This window comes from Desmodus rotundus, chromosome 10 (assembly GCF_022682495.2).
Source record: "Desmodus rotundus isolate HL8 chromosome 10, HLdesRot8A.1, whole genome shotgun sequence".
In the NCBI taxonomy this organism is placed as follows: domain Eukaryota; kingdom Metazoa; phylum Chordata; class Mammalia; order Chiroptera; family Phyllostomidae; genus Desmodus; species Desmodus rotundus.
Window position 1 is genome coordinate 40,959,567 of NC_071396.1, and position 17,945 is coordinate 40,977,511.

Genomic DNA, 17,945 nt, shown 5'->3' on the forward strand with positions numbered 1-17,945 from the left:
CTGACATCGTCTCAGACAACCTCCCCCCCCCGGTTATTTACAAACAGTAAAGTCCCAACGTGGCGATGGGGACAGGGCAGCGACCCCCCTCCAGCAGAGCGGTTAGCGTCACGCAGCCCCTGGTGGGACTGTGAGGAGGACACTTCTGGGGGTTGCAAGGGGAGTCCTGGGCTCTAGCGGACAAGCACGGTCTGAATCGAACGACGAGAACACAGGCCACCCTCACCAGGGACCCTCTACCACAGGACTGCCCCATGTCTTCCCAAAGTGTCCATGTCACGGAAGATTTTATAAGGCCAAACAATTACCCTATTTGTCTATGAACTTACCTATTCAATTGAAATTTAAAACCTTACTGAACAAAGTGGTCACTCGTGACTGTCTGTCAATGTCAAAGACACCTGGGCTGCCAGCACCTTTTTGTTTCTGGTGCTGGTTATCTGTGCCTTCTCTGCCTCACACCGAGGAAGGGAGGAATGGAACTCGGCTCTCTTCCATCCCCCTTGCCAGACGCTTTTCCATTTTATTATGAATTTAAAGAATCGACTTTTTGCTTTATTGCATTCTATTGTATGTTTTCCTTCTGTTATTTGTTTTCCTTTTGACCTTTTGTTTTCTCATCCTTTTCTTTTTTTTTGGTTACTTTGTTTCATGTTTTCCTCATCTTCAAAGCAAGTATTTAGCTCAATTTGACATTTGTTCTTTTCCATTACAATTTTTTAACAGCTTTTATTGAGGCATAATTCACATGCCATAGAACTCACTTATTTTCACTAGACAGCTCAGTGAGCTTTACATTTCTACAGCTACACAACCACAACGCAACCCCGAAACATGCCACCCTGCAAAGTCAGCCCCGCCTCACCCCAGGGCAACCGCTGACCACAACCTGAACTGTAGGAGCAACATCCAAATGTCACGAGACAAACAACTGGGGAAAGAAGCGTCCCTACGGACTGGAAAAGCAGAGGACCACTGAGCGCGAGTCACGCGACAGGCGCTGCGGCTACCGGGGTGAGTGGACGGGAGGGAAGAGCATGGCCCTTGGTTCCTGAACTCCCAACCTAACGAGGGGCGGTCACAAAGGCAGCCATGGTGGAGGCGAACGCCAGCACTCAAGCACCCAAGCTCTCCTTTCCATTTTCTCTAGGAGCCGACACCAGCATCACAAGGCCAACGGCATGTCCTTTGCCCGGCCTGGAGGGCTGTGCTCGCGGCACTAGGCAGTCTGGGCAGTCCTCTCCACCCCCCGTTCCCGAAGCAAGGTGTGCAACGGCAGAGAAGCAAACTCCCGACATACTTGGGGTGTGCGAGGAGCTGGTAGAGAGCGTGTTTATTGTCCTCGAGACTCATCATCGCCACCAGGAAGCACTTGATCACCTCCCACGCCTGCCTCCGGTAGTAGGGCTCCGTGTTGGCGCTCTTCAGGCAGTCCAGCGCGGTTTCGATGGCCTACGATGACAAGGAAACGCAGAGACTACGGTTTGTGCTCAACGGCACGACTGGCACGGCTTTGAGAGGCTCTCACTGACAGCACTGGCAGCACCCAGAAGAATCTTCATGCGTACTTCCTCCTGAAGCAAGCACAGTGGGCCTGCACAGGCTAGCAGGCCTTCCCCGTGTGGATGTATTAGCAAAGAAGGAACTGTGCGGTTCACGTTAACACATAAGACGCAGATCTCTAATTCTGTGCTGAAATAGCCAACGGGAGGTCCCAGTAGTGAAAGGGGACTCAGAGACCCGTGGGGAAGTCTTGCTGGATTACACCAGACACTGGGTCGTCTCCACACGGGCCAAGGGCCTCAGGAGAGTGGCGAACTTTCTGAACTGCATCTAACTTCAGAACTAAAAGACAACTTTCCTAAGCTTTCACTAAATTGCTCTTTAAAAGAGAAAACGTTTTAAGTCATTTTTTCAAAAAAACCTGCATAGCAACACTCATTTTTATCATTTTCATCTCAATGAGGTTGACCAGGAAGACAGGGGGCACAATCACACACATGCAAATAGTCTGAAGCCTTTAACCACTAAGACATGACCCTAATGATAATTATGCACATATACATCAAAGAACTACTCTGTGTCAAAGATCAAAGGTTTGTCCGGGCTCCGTGTGAGGAGTCAGAGGGAGACGACAGAAAGCTCTGCACTGGAGGCCCAGCCAGGTGACGAAGCATGCTCGGCCACTCAGAGGTGAAACGGCCGCACAGGAGGTGACGTGGCCACTCACCACATGGCCCAGCTGCGTGCCCGCGTTCTTCTGAGCACAGCAGAACTATCGCTTCTCCTACTGCCCCTGGTCTGGTCATCAACAGGTAATCAATCACGTGAGGATAATTTCACAGATTTTACTTTGAAGAACCAGTGTAAGCTAGGAGCCGATTACCCACGAAAGGGAATAAAGGACTGTAAAGTGGGCCTAACGCAGGACTGGCCAACGGGGATTCACCAGCACTGGGCTCAGCCTCGCTGTTCACTCCCTCCGCCACACGGACACCGTCAGCTTACAGGCCGTGTCCAGTCCTGGGGATGCCGCCCGCCGGGACAGCAGGCACCGTGGGCTTCCGCACGTGTGTGGGAGGACTGTGGACGCCTGTCCCTCAAACCCGGGGCCCCCCCATGCTTTAGTTGCTTTGGGGGGAAACTACTTCTAAAGAGATTTCCTTGCCCTGCTTATCTATACAGACGTCAAATCAAAGTCAGATGCCTCAGTTGTCGCTATTAGTCATCAACCTTGCCACTGACAGAGCTAAAGCAGGCAGAGCCCTAACTTGAAGGCGTCACCACAAACGTGAGCACATGCCACCACACAGGGGGCTCACGGCAGCGGTTCTCACTGTGGGGACAGAGAGTTTCAGCTGTCAGTCCTCTCAGGAGGGAGCGGCATTTCCTTCGCAAGTATGTTGACAAAGGTGTGGATGAGAAGCCGAGATCGCACTTACCCGAGGTTTGGAGAAGGCAACGCAGATGTGGAGTGGAGCTGGGAGGGGGTTGGGGACAATGGCATGTGCTCACCAAGGAAGTGGGGGCAGCTGGACGAAGAGGTGGCAGAAAACAACTCCTGACCATTATCCGTCAAGGGTGTCCTCCCTCCCAAACGTTCAGTCGGGTCCGGTTTACAAAGAGTCGCAGTCAAGTGGGGTCCATCCCAGGGACGCAGGGATGATATGACCCGACCTCTAGAAATCGATCAGTGTGATGCACGCACCATGGTGACGGAGTAAAACACAGAAATACCGCTGATCTCGCCAATATACACAGGAAAAGCACCTGACAAGAGGCAGTGCCCACTATGATAGAACACTCAGTAAAACAGGGCACGTGCGACCAACCCTCAGGTAACATCACGCCCGGCGCTGAAGAACTGAGGGCTGAGAAACTAGACGGGAGCACCCGGTCCCAACACCACACAGGCACAGAGTGCCGGGCGCCCTGGCCAGGGCGGCAAGGCAAGGAAAAGGGGGCTTCCAACCCGGGGATGAAGAAGTTCAACAGTCACTATTCGCAGATGGCACGATTCCGTATACAGAAACCCTGGTGACACCACAGGAGAAAGTATTAGAAAAGGTAAACACATACAGTAGAGTTGAAGGATATAAAACCAGTGTACGAGAATCTGTTGCATTCCTACGTACTAACTAAACAGCAGAAAGAGAAATGAAAACAATCCTAACGAAACAAAAAGAATGAAATAACTAAGAATAAACTTAACAGAAGAGGCGAACTCAACAAAAGACCCATACGCTGAAAACTGTAGACACTGTTGAAAGAAATTAAACACAACATAAAGAAATAAAGTTGCATGTAAAGAAATGAAAAGATGTTCTGTGTTGATGGATTAGAAAAATTAACATTGTTAAAATGGCCATAATACCTAAAGAACACACAGATTTAATGCACTCCCTATCAAAATCCCTATGGCATTTTTCACAGAAGTATTTAGAACAGAACAAATTCATATGGAACCACAAAAGACCCCAAATAGCCAAAGTAATCCTTAGAAACCAAGAACAAAGCACTAGATACCAAACTCCCTGACTTCAAGACACATCACAAAGCTCCGGCAATCCAAACAGTATGGTACTGTCAGAAAACCAGAGACCGAAGGAACAGAACTGAGCGCCTAGAAATTAAACCACACATACGAGCAGCTACCGTTCAACGAAGGAGCCAAAAACACACAGCAGAGGGGAAAAAGTCTTATCCACAAACGGTGCCGGAAAACTGCAAAGCCATGTGCATGAGAATGAAAGCAGACGGCCATCGGACACCCGACACAAAGATTAACTCCACGTGCACTAAGCCTCGGCTGTAAGATCTGAAACAATAAAATGCAAAAAGAACACAGACACTAAATGTACGGGCCGTGTGGTCTGAGTTTTGTGAACCTGACCCCAAGGGTAAGCGAGGCAGAAGGGAAGATGAAGGGGACCACACAGCCGAAGAAACCACCACGGAGACAAACAGGCAGCCAACTGAAGGGAGAAGTGACCCGCAGACACCCCTCCAATAAGCGGCAATACCCACACTGTGCAGAGAACTCACACAACTCAACGATAAAAGCCAACCTGGTTAAAAAACAAGCAGCCCTGGCTGGATGGCTCTTGGGTTGGCGCACTGTCCCATACACGACAAGGCTGAAGGTTCGATCCTGAGTCAGAGCGCGTACCTGGGTTGTGGGTTCAATCCCCAGCCAGGGAGCGTACGGGAGGCAACCTATTACTGTTTCTCTCAAATCAATAAACGTATCCTCAGGTGAGGAGGGAGAAAGGGAGAAAGGAAGGAAGGAAGGAAGGAAATGGGCAGAGGACCTCAACAGACACTTTTCCACAGAAGACATAGAGACAGCCAACAGGTACATGAAAAGGGGATTAACATCACTGATCTGTAAGGAAAATGCAAATCAAAACCACAATGAGATGCCACTTCACACCTGTTAGAATGGCTGTTATCAGTAAGGCAAGAAACAAGCGTTGGAGAGGGTGTGGAGAAAAAGGAACCCTCACACACAGCTGGGGGGTGCAAACGGGTGCAGCCACTACGGAGAACAGTATGGAGACTCCTCAAAAAATTAAGAATAGAGCTACCACATGACACATCAATTCCTCTTCTGGATATCTACGCAAAACAATTGAAAATACCGATTTGTAAAGACACATGCACCTCTGTGCTGCAGCATTATTGACAACACCCCAGACATGGGGACAACCCAAGTGCCGTGATGGAGGACGGGATGAAGGAGGTGTGGTACATACTCGATGGAGCACTGCTCGGCCGTAGGAGAGATGAAATACTGCCATTTGCAACACGGAAGGACCTTGAGGGAATTGTGCTAAGGGAAGTAAGTCAAGATATAAAAGGCTAAGAACTGTATGATTCCACTCATGTGGGCTATAAAACGAAAACAACAAATAGGAAACCTCACGGATCAGAAACAGAATGGCGGTCTCCGGCAGGGAAGGCGGTGGAGGAAGGATGAAAAGGTTAATCAAATACCCGGTGACGGAAAGGACGAGACCTGGGCTGGCGAGCACACAATCCTGATAATGGTGTATCACAAACTTGCACACCTGAAACTTCTGCAACGTTATTAACCAATGCTTTCCTGATACCCTAAAAAACACCACAGAACTCACTACGTGGGTGAATTCTTACTCAGACAGGTAAATGGGCCACGTTCTGCAAGATGGAACGGAGCTGGCCTGAGCAAAGGGAAGGCCTTGAGTCGTTCGGGGTCACGGAACACTGGTGTGAGCCCAGAGCTGCAAGTAGCACAGGAATCTCCAGGACAGGGGCTTAATGAAAGGACTTAGCTCCTCAAAGACACGTAAATGCCTGCATTAACTCTTTTTAAAATATGCAGTAGACAAGGACTAGGAGAATGTTATGGAAAGACATGATAACAAAGGCTACATAAAATGCACAGTGAAAAAGAAGCTGGTTATACAACTAGGAGGAAACTTCAAAAGCAACAATGTAGACTACAGCTAAGCAGAACGATACACACGCAGCAAAGCACTGAAAGGGGTCAGCAGATGAAGGGGAACAGTTTCCTTTTTTTTAATCCTCACTCAAGGATAGTCTACTGATTTGAGAGAGCAAGGGAGAAAGCAAGACAGACATGTGGGCATGAGAGAGAAACATCAGTAAGTTGCCTCCTGTACATACCCTGGCCGCAACCCAGGCATGCGCCCTGACCAGGGATCGAACCCACAACCTTATGGTGTATGGAACGATGCTCCAACCCAGAGCCACCCAGCCAGGGCAGAACAGTTTTTCCAATGAGGATAAAGCCAAAGTAGTTGGATGGGACACTGCAAGATATTGGGGGCACAGTCTGTTCGTGTCTCGTGCAACGAAAAGTCGTTCAAAAGGCGTGCAGAGAGGAACCAAAGAGCCTCGAGCGGCTGGCTGAGGAGCCAGGAAAGCCCCAGGGGCTGCTTAGACAGAGCCGGGAGAGAACAAGGTCCTTTGGAGGCACGGGGATGGGAAGCAAGAACGGAAAGAACCTGGGTTCTAAACGCCATTCAAGGTAAAGCCCACTGCGCATCAAAACGCAATCCAGTGCAAGTGGGCAAGGCCTCAGGCTTTTCGTCCCTCAGGAAGACGGGGCTGCTCAAGGGTCCAAAGCCTCGGGCAACACCCCCACCAGCCCTCCTGTGTTATGAAAGCCCCCGCGCCAACCAAGCTGCTCCCCAAAGAAATCTCGTTCTTCTTCGTCGAGTTAGAAATTCCATCCCCAAAACAGAACACGTTTTATTCACACGTTTTCAAATAGAAATTAACTTCGTTAAAATGAAACTTATAGTATCTTTAAGAAGCCCTCACAGACTTCCACATTTACCTTCTCCATTGGGAGTTGAAGAGACGCTTTACAATCGGAAAACTCCACGGTAATACTGGGGCCTTGAACCTCAGTCACAACGTAGTGCAGCTTCTGGGATTCCTTTAACATCTTCCTATTGCTGCCCCCAAATTTGCCAAGCACGCGGTAGGCCACGTGCGAGATGCTGTCGGCAGGGTTGCGCAGAGTGCGCCACAGGGCCTGCGAATCAACACGCCTGCGTTAGACTCGTTCGAGGTCGTGCACTCACACGGTCCCCAAGTCAAAATCCCGAAGTCATAGAAGACTGTGCAGCAGAATTTCTTCCTTCCACGTCTGGCCCCCCAAAACCCAAGTGCCTCTTCTTGGAGAAAACCATGTGACTGGCCTTGTGTACCCTCCAGGACAAGTTTTATGTCTTCACAGAAATGCAAATACAAACACAAACATTCCTCCGTGCTCCCGAAATACAAATGGTAGCATACAGTAAATGCTGCCGTTGCTGCCAATGTAGGGCTCAAAAGCAAGAAACTAGGCAACGCAGAGTTCAGGCATCTTTACAAAATGGGACTGGGAAGGGACTGGGAAGAGCACAGAGGAAAATGTAATTTACTGGTAAATTCTCATCCTGGGATTAGATGGTGAGTTCTCAGGTTTTTACTTCTATTACTAGGTTCTTAACTTCAAAAGATGACGCAGAAATTATGCATTTCAAACCTCGTGCTAGAAAGGACGGCAAAGGGGGAAAATGTGGATCACACCGGGACCTGCATTATGGGACTGAATAACGTGTACCTCGTACTTACAATTAGTAAGAGGCATACACACACTCAACTGTTCCAAAAGAGTCAATTTGCCCACATCTTCCCAGCCAAATACTCACATCTCGAAAATTACCGGAGCTCACTATTAAAGTACATTTTCTTAAATTATCTTCTGATACAATGCCTAATGTTAATATCTAGCAATAATCAACATAAAACCTTGGTCCTTTCCTCTAAAGCAGAACTTTCTCTTCCGTTCCTGTAGGTCCAAAGAGGCTTCTCCTCAAGGACTGCCAAGAGGTGTTGTCCCAGTCCCCTCACCTCCACCCCTCCCTCAGCACCCCCCAATCCTCACGCACCTGCTGAACTCCCCAGGAGGGGCTGGCGTCCCAGTGCCCACGTGGACTGGGCTGGTCGACAGGGCTGCAGTGAGACAGCTCACACCGCCCGTCTAGTAGACAGGCCGGCTGTATGCCCCAAAAGCAGCCTGGGCCCTGCCTCTCCCTAGGGGTGCCTGCCTGACAGGCTGGCAGGAGGCCAGGGAGGCCCTCCCTGCCTCTTCCTCCCACGTGGTGCTCGCCCCTGCTTGGCTCAGGCCTTCCAAGTTGCCATCTCCCGCCCACTCTGCCCGAAGCTGGCTATCCTTCAGGGGCTGCTGGGCCTCCACCACACACAGCTGGCAGAATTCTGGCCCCAGCCTGGGGCCACACACTCTGTGCTAACAGGGCACGGGGGTAATAACAGGCAAACCTCTAACAACTACTGACCACGTTACAAATCTGTAACAGCAGCAAAACACGAAGGGAAAACCCGGTATCTGACATCTGAGCTCTAATGAACAAAACACATAAACCGTGTGCAGACAGCTACACCTTCCCTTAGGAACCTGCACCTCTTTGCTGGGTAACTCAAGATCTTTTGTGAATAAAGAAAGGATCTCCCTACTGGCCGTAACACCTGCCTTTGCACGTCATCAACTCAGAAGATGACACCTGAGGCAGCCTCCAGGAAGGAGCAGCACTGCAAAGCCGCTCAATACTTACAGTTTTCTTTACGTCTTTTCACGAGCCAGAAGATGCACAAAGTCCCTTGACAACTTCACCACGTCACCCCGCAGACAGTCCACCAATGAGCGTGGAGAGCTCAACGGGGGCATCCGGAAACTGCCTGCCTGCCCACATCTTCAGCGAAGACCAGACACGTGAGCACCTGGCGCCCTCTGCTGGCGCCGAGGAGAACCAGACTTACCTGCATGAGCTCTGCGCGTACCGGCTGAATGTGGTCGTACAGGAAATCGGGCTGCAGGTTGTCGACGCACAACTCCAGCGTCCTCAGGCCTTGGCTGACCAACGTCTGCGAGCCATTGAGAGCGGACACCAGGGGATCCATGAGCATGGGCAGGTAGGGCAGGAGAGAGCTCAGCCGCACGGGCACAGTGAGACACAGCTCCACGAAGAGGTCCTTCATGTGCTGCTTGTGCAGGCCGCTCTGCAGCATGTTCAGCCCTGACGGGGGAGGACACAGAGGGAAGGTTACCCTGCAGACACCAGCCAGGCACTGCGCGGCACACTGCTTTGCCTGCACATCGGGGTGAGGAGGGAGACGTTTCACGCATTTCATGTAAGCTACTGAGTTAACGAGCTCAACCTATCCCATGACTGCATGGTGACCCCTTTTGTCTATGCTGGTCATAGCTACTGCAGGCTGCCCATAACTATAAACTGTTATAATTATACTGTTATTCTCTTGTAATAAAGCTAACATTACACAGCAACCTTTCGGTAACGTTACACTATTAATAAGCCCAATGTAAAGACACAAGCTTCTGATACGACACATTCATCTCAAGTTTGAGATTTACAACCTTACATCCTTTTTCAAGCTTCCAGTAGACCAACTGATGTCTACACTCTAAAACATAAATATTTTTCTACGGATCCCCTTCTGATTTTTATAGAGAGGAGCACCTCCTCCTCATAAAGCCAACCTCCCCACTCCGCATGAGGGCAACCAAGGACGCGCCGACCTCCTTCCTAACCAGCCCAAGGTGAGTGAAGAGCAGCTCACGGAGTGCTCAGAAGTGAGCAGGAAGAGGAGAGCTTGGGAGGGCAGACCCGACATAAGGCGCCTCCCAGGTGCTGCAAGTTAAGGAGAGCTCAGAGAAGAGCAGCTGACGGAAGGCGTCACGGGTAGGGATAGGGGTTGGAGGAGGATGAGGAGAGGGAGGGGCTGAGTGCTCAGAAGGGGCTCTGCTTGAACACAGGTGGGTGGGAGAGCTGAGCTTGGGGACAGCCAAGGGCAGCAGGGAGCAATCAGGCCGACCACAGCAGAGGGCTCAGGCCGAGGGCTGCCTAGAGGTGGGGCTGAACATCGCCAGTGGGGCCTGACTGTGGTTCAGCGCCTTGTCTGGTGGGCTTATGAGCACGTCACAGTCGGCACGCACAAACATCTCCAAGCTGTTTCCTGGGCACGCGCGCTGTAAATGGCTTCCCCGGCCAAGGTGCCAGGGGCTCAGGCTTAACAAAAACACAAATCCCTAGGATAGTGTCTCCAATCAGCTCACACCCATAAACACTGAATGGACACAAAATGCCCTTCAGCTCTGTATCATGAAAGCACTCCAAATCATACAGGAATTATAGGATTATGGTTATGTCAAGTGGCAACTAAATAAAAATATAAATTTATAAATCAGCTTTGTAACTTGTCTTTTCCCTTCTTGTTCTGATTCTTTTTCAAATCTAGGGATTCCTGGTGTCACAAAACCACTAGAAACAACTGTCTAGACTTGCTCACCAAGTACTAAAAACACAACCAAGTCCGAACTGGAGAAACTAAAACCTTCCAGCTCTCACGCAACACTGAAGAGAGAGGAAGAGCCCAGGCCTGAACAGGAGGCTCCTTTCCAAGTCCCACTGACTTGAAAGAGTGGAACACCGGGACTGGGGCGTGCGCACATGCTTGCTCACCGCACCCCCCCCCCCCCCCCCGGGGAACATGCACACATACTCCCACACTATGACCTTCAACGGGTGCAGAACATGAACCCCAGCCACCAAAAGCAGTCAGACCCAGGCACACACCCCAGACTAAAAGGCAACTAAAGCCGTTGCTCTGACCTTGCAGGAGGTTTGGGAGGAGAGGCAGAAACTCCTGATACAGGAGGTCATGGCTGCCCCCGCCAATGGAGCGGAAGAGGGCCCGGAGCAGCAGGAAGTAGTTGTAGGGCTCTTTGGCAGTCTGCGCGAGCTCCATGGAGCTGTTCACAATCTTGTGCAGGTGGGGCTGCGGGGGCGGAGAGGCAGGTTAGCAGGCTCTGAACAAGGGGGGTCTGCACCCTCAGGAGTGAGGCCCAGCGCTCACCACAATCAGACAGAGACGGAAGGGGGTCTGACCAGTGTGCTCCGAAAGGAAAACCAAAACAAGAACTGTCCAGCCCACATCCGACTCAGGTTCAGTTCTCTCAGCACGTATGTTGCTTCCCACCAGCCAGGCTGTGGAAGAAGCACGTGACAGGTTCCCAACTGTAGGCCCCGCAGCTCTCACGAGCACAGTCACTAAATGATCGAACGAGAGAAGAGCCCGCTTCCTAGGCCAATCTGAACGCAACAAGCAACCTAGAGAAACTCAACATCCCTATCAATCAGAAATGTCAAGTTTGGCTCTGGCTGCTGTGGCTCCCTGGATTGAGTGCTGGCCTACGGACTGAAAGGTCGCAGGTTCGATTCCCAGTCAGGGCACATGCCTGGGCTGTGGGCCAGGTCCCTAGTTGTTGGCATGTGAGAGGGAACCAGTGCAAGTTTCTCTTGTACATCATCCATGTTTCTCTCCCTTTCTTCCCCCAACCCCCTCTCTCTAAAAATAAATAAAATCTTTTTATTTTAGAAAGTTTGGAAGAGCCTCAAATGACATTTAAGGTAAGGATTTGGAAGACTTGATTGAAAAATAGGTATTTCTTTAACACAGAAGTACTTTATTAGCTTATAGTAATTTTATAGTAGCTCAGTTTGTCAGAATGTCCACCTGATACGCCACAGTTACAGGTTCGATCCCCAGTCAGGGCACATACAAGAAGCGACCAGTGAGTACATACATAAGTGGAACAGAACAACAAATCAGTATTTCTCTCTCCCCTTCACCTTTCTCTAAAATCAGTTAAAGATTTGAAAAGGAAAATTACTGGCAGCAATATTAATAACCACACACCTACCTGACCTAAGTGTTCTGAAGTTTTCATCTTAAATCACCAGATAAATTAACCTTTGTTCAGAAATATACAAAATGTCTCTCACACTAAGTTGCAAAATATTTGCAACCTATTTGTTGCAAATATTTTATGAACTCAAAGAACACTTTACAAGTATAAAAAGAGCCATTCTAGGTTTTGTTCAAGAGTGAAAACAAGAATTAAGCAACAACAAACCCTGAAACGAAGCCCTACTTGGATCTACGTGAGGTTTACCTTCAGCATTTGTTCATTTTCAGCTGCAAAGAGGGAGACCGAGCCAAAGACCAACTTAAACAGCTTGAGGTACAGGTTGGAGAGCTCCACGTTGGAGCCCATTTCTGGCAGGCGGTCAAGGAGATACTCCACCAGAATTGTAGCGAACAGAGCAGAGGTAGTAGGGTTTGCCAAGAATGAATTGGCAACAATCTGTCAAAGCAAGAAAAGAATGTGACAAAAAATAATCCCTTTCTCAAAGCATCTTTAAGAGAAATAAATCTGCTGAAAATACAAAATCAAACCTGTCAGTCCAAGAAATTATTCACCAAAGGAAAAATAATGAAATAGGTTGACTGAGCCTTGAGTTGAACAGTCTCGTCAAGTATTCAACCTGGCATTCTGTTCTCACCGCCAAACCCCACGACCTACACCTGACACGCACTGGGTCTCCACGAACCGGGAACTTGCCTAGCCCTGACTGTGGGGCTCCGGGGGAAGGGGGGGTCCTCCTGCAAACCGAAGTGCCACCAGTTTGATCCCCCCTCAGGGCACACGCCTGCGTTGCGGGTCCCCGTTTGGGGGTGTTCGAGAGGCAACCCATCAGTGTTTCTCTCCCTTTCCTCTTCCCCTCCCCTCTCAAAAAATAAAGAAAATCTTTATGAAAAAGGCAGAGGAGGAGAAAGAGAAAGAAAGGAACTTTTGTGCAAAGCATCTTGAGGATTTTGGGGAAATATTTTAATATTTCTCTAAATTTTGCTTAGTATTTGTAGGAAATCCTCAAAATAAACAATACCAAGAGCTCGACATATAAACAAAGCACATGAATATAAAAAAGGAGTTTTATACCTGAAGAGCATAATTCTTTGAGATTCTTTCCACCATGTAGGGGACTGTAGTTTGAAAGATCTCTTTGAAAGTTAAGGGGTTCATCATCGTGAACACGCCCGCGAAGTGCTCTAACACCTCCTTCTCCTCCTTCATTCTAACAGTCTGGCAGTTGGCTACTCGAACATATGTGTGTCCATTCCCTGCTACCTGGACCTAGCACAGGAGAGCAAACCCAGCATGGTCATTAGAACCGAAGATCTCTGAATGTATTCCGTCACCTAATCAGACGGCTGCATTGTTGAGAGAGAGCACTTGGATTAGGTAATAAATGCCAACCCCTAAAACCCTTCAATTTCTCTATTCTTAGCTTAATTTTAGAAAACACTTCAAAATATTTTTCGTTAAGTGGTCCAAAGGGAACAAACTACAAATTTGGTAAACTTAAGTCTTATTTTTATTACACTCCACTGACACCAGCACCACAAAATACACACGCGGAACCCTGTAAGTAAGAGCTCTCACCCTAAATGCACTGCTGGACCACAGACCAAAAGCAGGCCTGCGCACACGGACACTGCCAGGGGTGTCCACCCTGCGGCCCAACACAAAACCGTAAGGTTAACTTAAAACACTGCGAGATTTCTTTTGTGGTTACGTGTCACAATGTATTTAACGTGGGGCCCAAGACAACTGTTCTTCAGCGTGGCGCAGAGACGCCAAGAGGTTGGGCACCCCTGCGGTAGGCCATTCAAAAATAACGGGTTCTCACGACCTGTTCGGTCACCAGCATCTCTAATTCTAAGGGGTAATCTCCACATTCAACAGACTGGTGTGGGGGCGCTTCCTTACCTGATAAATATCTAAAGCCTGCATTGCATATTTGACAAGTTTTATGTAAATCTGGGTTTCTTTGGGCTGTAACTGCTTGTTGGGAATGAACTGAGCTTCTGGAAAAGAGACGACATAGTAAGTCAATGAAAATAAAACCCACTCTGTGAAAAACACTGTTTGTCTAAAAAATTCAGGAGGGGGATTACCACCAGGCGCTTTACACGACGTGATGCCCCACGTGATGGTCTTGACTCCACACACCAAGGTTTTCACCAAACTTCGGCAATCTGTGACTTGAAATGTCTGCTTGTCCTCCTTGTCCTTTTCTCCTTGCTTCTCAAAGGGAGGCACAGGGGCTGGGGTCACAGGGGTGGCGGGGGTAGGGGGAGGCGGTGGGGGTGGGGCCGGGGTAGGAACTGGGGCAGGGGAGGGGGCAGGGCCCGGAGCTGCGGGGGCAGCGGGCACCCCGGGCAGAGCTGCTTCCACGGCTCCGAGTTCTGACTGAGGCTTGCACTTCTTAAAAATGGCAGAGAGCTGGTACCGAGCAATGGTGTGGAATTTGAGAACAAAAACCTAACAGGATGAGAAAGTGGGGGGAAACAGAAATCATTCCTTTCCAACAGGTCAACAACCCTACTGGAAGACAGGACAAGAACAGCTCCCTGAAAACCACCTGCTTTGTATTAAAAATGAGAATGTGTCCTGGCCTGGGAGCTCAGAGCATCGTCCCAATACTCCAAGGTTGCAGGTTCGATCCCTGATCAGGGAACATACAAGAATCAACCACTGGCCTGGACTGGTGTGGTTCAGTGGGTTGGGCATCGTCCTGCAAACCAAAATGTTGCCGGTTCAATTCCTGGGCAGGGCACATGCCTAGGATGCGGGCCAGGTCCCCGGCTGGAGGCGTGCAAAAGGCAGCCAACGCATGTGTCTCTCACACATCAATGTTTCTTTCCTCTCTTTCTCCCTCCCTTCTCCTCACTCTAAAAATAAATAAAAATAAAATCAAAGAAATTTTTTAAATGAGTCAACTAATGCATACGTAAGCAGAACTGATATTTCTCTCTCCCCCCTAAAAAAAAATTAATAAAATTAAAAATTACAATATAGATTAGACAATTCTTTTAAAATTGGGGGGGGGAACAGTGTGCTGTCTTTCCCCCGTGGTAGCTACAGATGTTTCACCATCTCCACTGCCCCCGTGAAGAATCTGCTTGGGGCAGCCGGGGGACTGGGAGGACAGGCAGGGCCTGGCTGGGACCTAGGACTGCCCCACAGCCCACACGACGGCCCACACGACTGCCCACTGGCTGCAGGAGTCACACGATACCCCTTCCCCACATCGCCAGCTGGACATTGCTCCAGAGGTGTGCACGGCTAATTCAGCACTTGGCTGAGGGTGCCCCAGGACCGTGCCAGGGAGCGCACTAAGAGGCCTCGTGCGATGTCTGCTCTCTCACAGCAGCCCTGTGTGCATCCCTGGTTAGGAGACGAGGGACACGCACACAGATGTTCAGATCCTGCCCACGGACACTTGGCTAGTTCACAGGAGGCGTGGGGACTTGAACCAAAGCAGTCTAACACCTGGGGTCATGCTTGGCCATCTGGCGGCCCCATAAACTCGCCAGTGAAGCACTGGTACAAGTTCCGCAGCGTGTGCGGTGAAAGGGCACGGGGCCTCTCCGGAGACAGTACCTCCAGCATCCGCATCAGGACGTCTCTCCCGTTGCCGCTCTCCTGTTCGCTCTTGGAGCGGATGCAGTCCACCAGGTTCAGCAGGAGCTTGCAGGACATGGTCTGGATGCTGCTGGGCAGGGATTCGTCATCGATGTTCTTGGCAAATAGCTGGACGGCGAGGGAGAGGTCACTGAGGGGCAGGTGCTGCCGAACGTGGTGCACGAGGTCAGCCAGCGTGCTGTAGGCGAGGGGCCTGTGGGCAGAGAACGCGCTAGTGCATGTCATAGGCCCACACCTGCAGGCCACCCCTTCCACCAGGACCAGCCCAGGGCACCACCACCGTGGCAGCACGCCTGGGGCACACTTCGTAGGGTTCCGGTTTCCCCAGCTACACAGCCAAAACTCTAACGGCAGTGCTTAAATTCTTTACTTTCCAAGTTCATGCATGTCATGGTTAACACTGGCACATGGGCTTATTAACAGGAGCAGAGACCATGACGAGCCCAGTCGTGCCCTGACTGGGTCTTGTAGCTCGAAGACAAACAGTGTGTGTCAGTTAATACCCTGTATACAGAGTGAGGGAAAGGTAGGTTTACACTTGTGGTATGTGAAACAGTTTATTCTTGTATTATTATCTATTAATTATTGCACTATTTTCCCTAGGAACAACTGTAAACCTACTTTTGCCCGCCCTGTGTTGGAGCCACTTTGCAGCGTAATGTCTGGGTTATTAGCGCTTTCGCTCTCTGAACAATCGGACAGTGGCCAGACGTCGGGCTAGACACCAGGGAGGCCACAGTGACCGAAGTAAGCAGAGCTCCCCGCCCTCAGGAAGCTAAATGACAGAAGGCACTAGTAAAGGATAAAGTGTATACGTTGGTTAGCACTTGGGGAATGTGAAAAGAGCCCTGTGGGACAGACAGGCGCGAGACCACTCTGAAATAGAGTGCCTGGCAGAGTCCCTTCCAGGTGGCACTGACTCAGAGACCTCAGGACAAAAAGGGGCTATGGGGCAAAAAACCAGGGAAATTCCCAGGTGGGGGCGGCAGGAAAGCCCTGGGTGGGAGCTGCCTGGAGGAGCTGCAGGCCGGGGCAGGGAAGCAGGTGGGCCTGGCCTCCATCCGCGGGAAACGCGGAGCCACGGAGGGGTTTCTAGCAGGAGTGAAGTGATCCAGTGTTCAGATCCAGGCAGGTGCAACTGCAGGTTGTAAGCAGTGTCTTTCTTCCTATTCTGTATCTTCTATACAGAAAACAGTGAACGCTCTACATCATGTTCAGAGTGTCCTGCCTATTTTTCAGAAGGTCCCTTATTTAAGGCAAAGTAATTACTGATGTTTATTCATTTTATATTGTAAAGATGATCAAATGTTAATTTTCTCCTTGAGAAATAAAAACATGATCACAAATACATTGCTCTTATAAAATACGTAAGAAACAAAAACTAGAATACATCGAAGTATTAACCGGGTTACTTGAGCTCCTTTTGCGCAGGACCTGAAGTTTTTCTTTCCTTCTCTCTTCTTGGTAGGTTATCAAATATTCTTTTACAGTGAAAAGATCCACTTATACAGAACAAAAACTAATGCTAGTCAGATAGTTTTACCTACAGTTAAAATCAGAAAGACCACTCTGATTTTCCCCTTTAGCTAAGGCACAAAAAGCAACCTCAGGCATTTCAAGAAGTCCTGCAGTTCTAAATCCAACGGGAATGAGAGCCCAACAGCCCGTGTTTAAAAGGCTCCTGATACCAAGTGCCAGGAGTCACTGCCCCTCACACTTAATTAGCCAGATATCTCGAGTTCAGTTGCATACCTGAGAGTCTCCCGAGCAGTATATCCTGAACCAATTAGTATGGATTCATCAAACAGCTTGTCCATGCAAGGAATGAACTCTAGAAGACAAAGATCCATTGCACGTATCACCAACTAAACCAATTACATGATGCATAACCGCACTTTCACAGTAGCCAACCCAGTCTATCAGCAACCCAGATGCGAAAGGGGGAGGAGAGAAGCAAGCACACTGCGATTTAGTCAAAGACATCGGCTTCACTGAGCCACAGAGGCCCTCTGCTGTCAAAGACAGGCAGAATCACAGTCAGCATCAGAGAATAAACTAAGAAAAGGTGAGCTTTGCATCCCTCCGCAGAGCATGCACCCCCACCCAATACTTCACTGGCAATGCATTCCATTGCCCTGGCCGTCAACCCAAACCTGTCTGGAGAAGGGGGCAGCATCTCCTAAACGCCCCTTTAGCCACCGCCCTGAAGTCGCCCTCCTTACACACTTTATAGTCAGTCCTTATGGAAAACTAAGAACATTTCCGCATATAAATTACAAAGGTCTGGAAACTTTACTCTTCGCAAAGGCATGGGCCTCAGGTTAGGGGTCCCAACTCCCTGGGGGGGAACTGACCAGAAGCTGCAGGGGCTCCTCTGTTCCCCCAATCCTGCAGATGGAACCATCACCCACCCTCCCTCTCCCCCCGGGCCTGAGAACCTAACAGGACCAGAAAGATCTGGTCTCCACTCAGGGACACTTTGTATTTCTGAGGGTGTGCAGACAGGTGGCAACCTGCA

At 49.7% G+C, this 17,945-nt stretch overlaps 1 protein-coding gene across 7 annotated transcripts in view; it reads right to left on the reverse strand.

Moving 5' to 3' along the window:
* TRRAP (transformation/transcription domain associated protein) overlaps positions 1–17,945 on the reverse strand; it is a 115,287-nt gene that overhangs the window by 75,392 nt on the left and 21,950 nt on the right. For 5 of the 7 annotated variants that reach the window (XM_053912292.1, XM_053912293.1, XM_053912288.1 and 2 more), the window contains exons 13-22: positions 17,180–17,258; positions 15,386–15,620; positions 13,897–14,263; positions 13,709–13,806; positions 12,878–13,072; positions 12,050–12,241; positions 10,707–10,872; positions 8,836–9,092; positions 6,845–7,045; positions 1,301–1,452 (exon numbers count right to left, since the gene is read on the reverse strand). In XM_053912292.1, the coding sequence (XP_053768267.1) occupies positions 1,301–1,452; positions 6,845–7,045; positions 8,836–9,092; positions 10,707–10,872; positions 12,050–12,241; positions 12,878–13,072; positions 13,709–13,806; positions 13,897–14,263; positions 15,386–15,620; positions 17,180–17,258 (1,942 nt within the window). The remainder of the gene's footprint in view (positions 1–1,300; positions 1,453–6,844; positions 7,046–8,835; positions 9,093–10,706; positions 10,873–12,049; positions 12,242–12,877; positions 13,073–13,708; positions 13,807–13,896; positions 14,264–15,385; positions 15,621–17,179; positions 17,259–17,945) is intronic. The other 2 variants (XM_053912291.1, XM_053912290.1) reach the window with 2 other exon arrangements.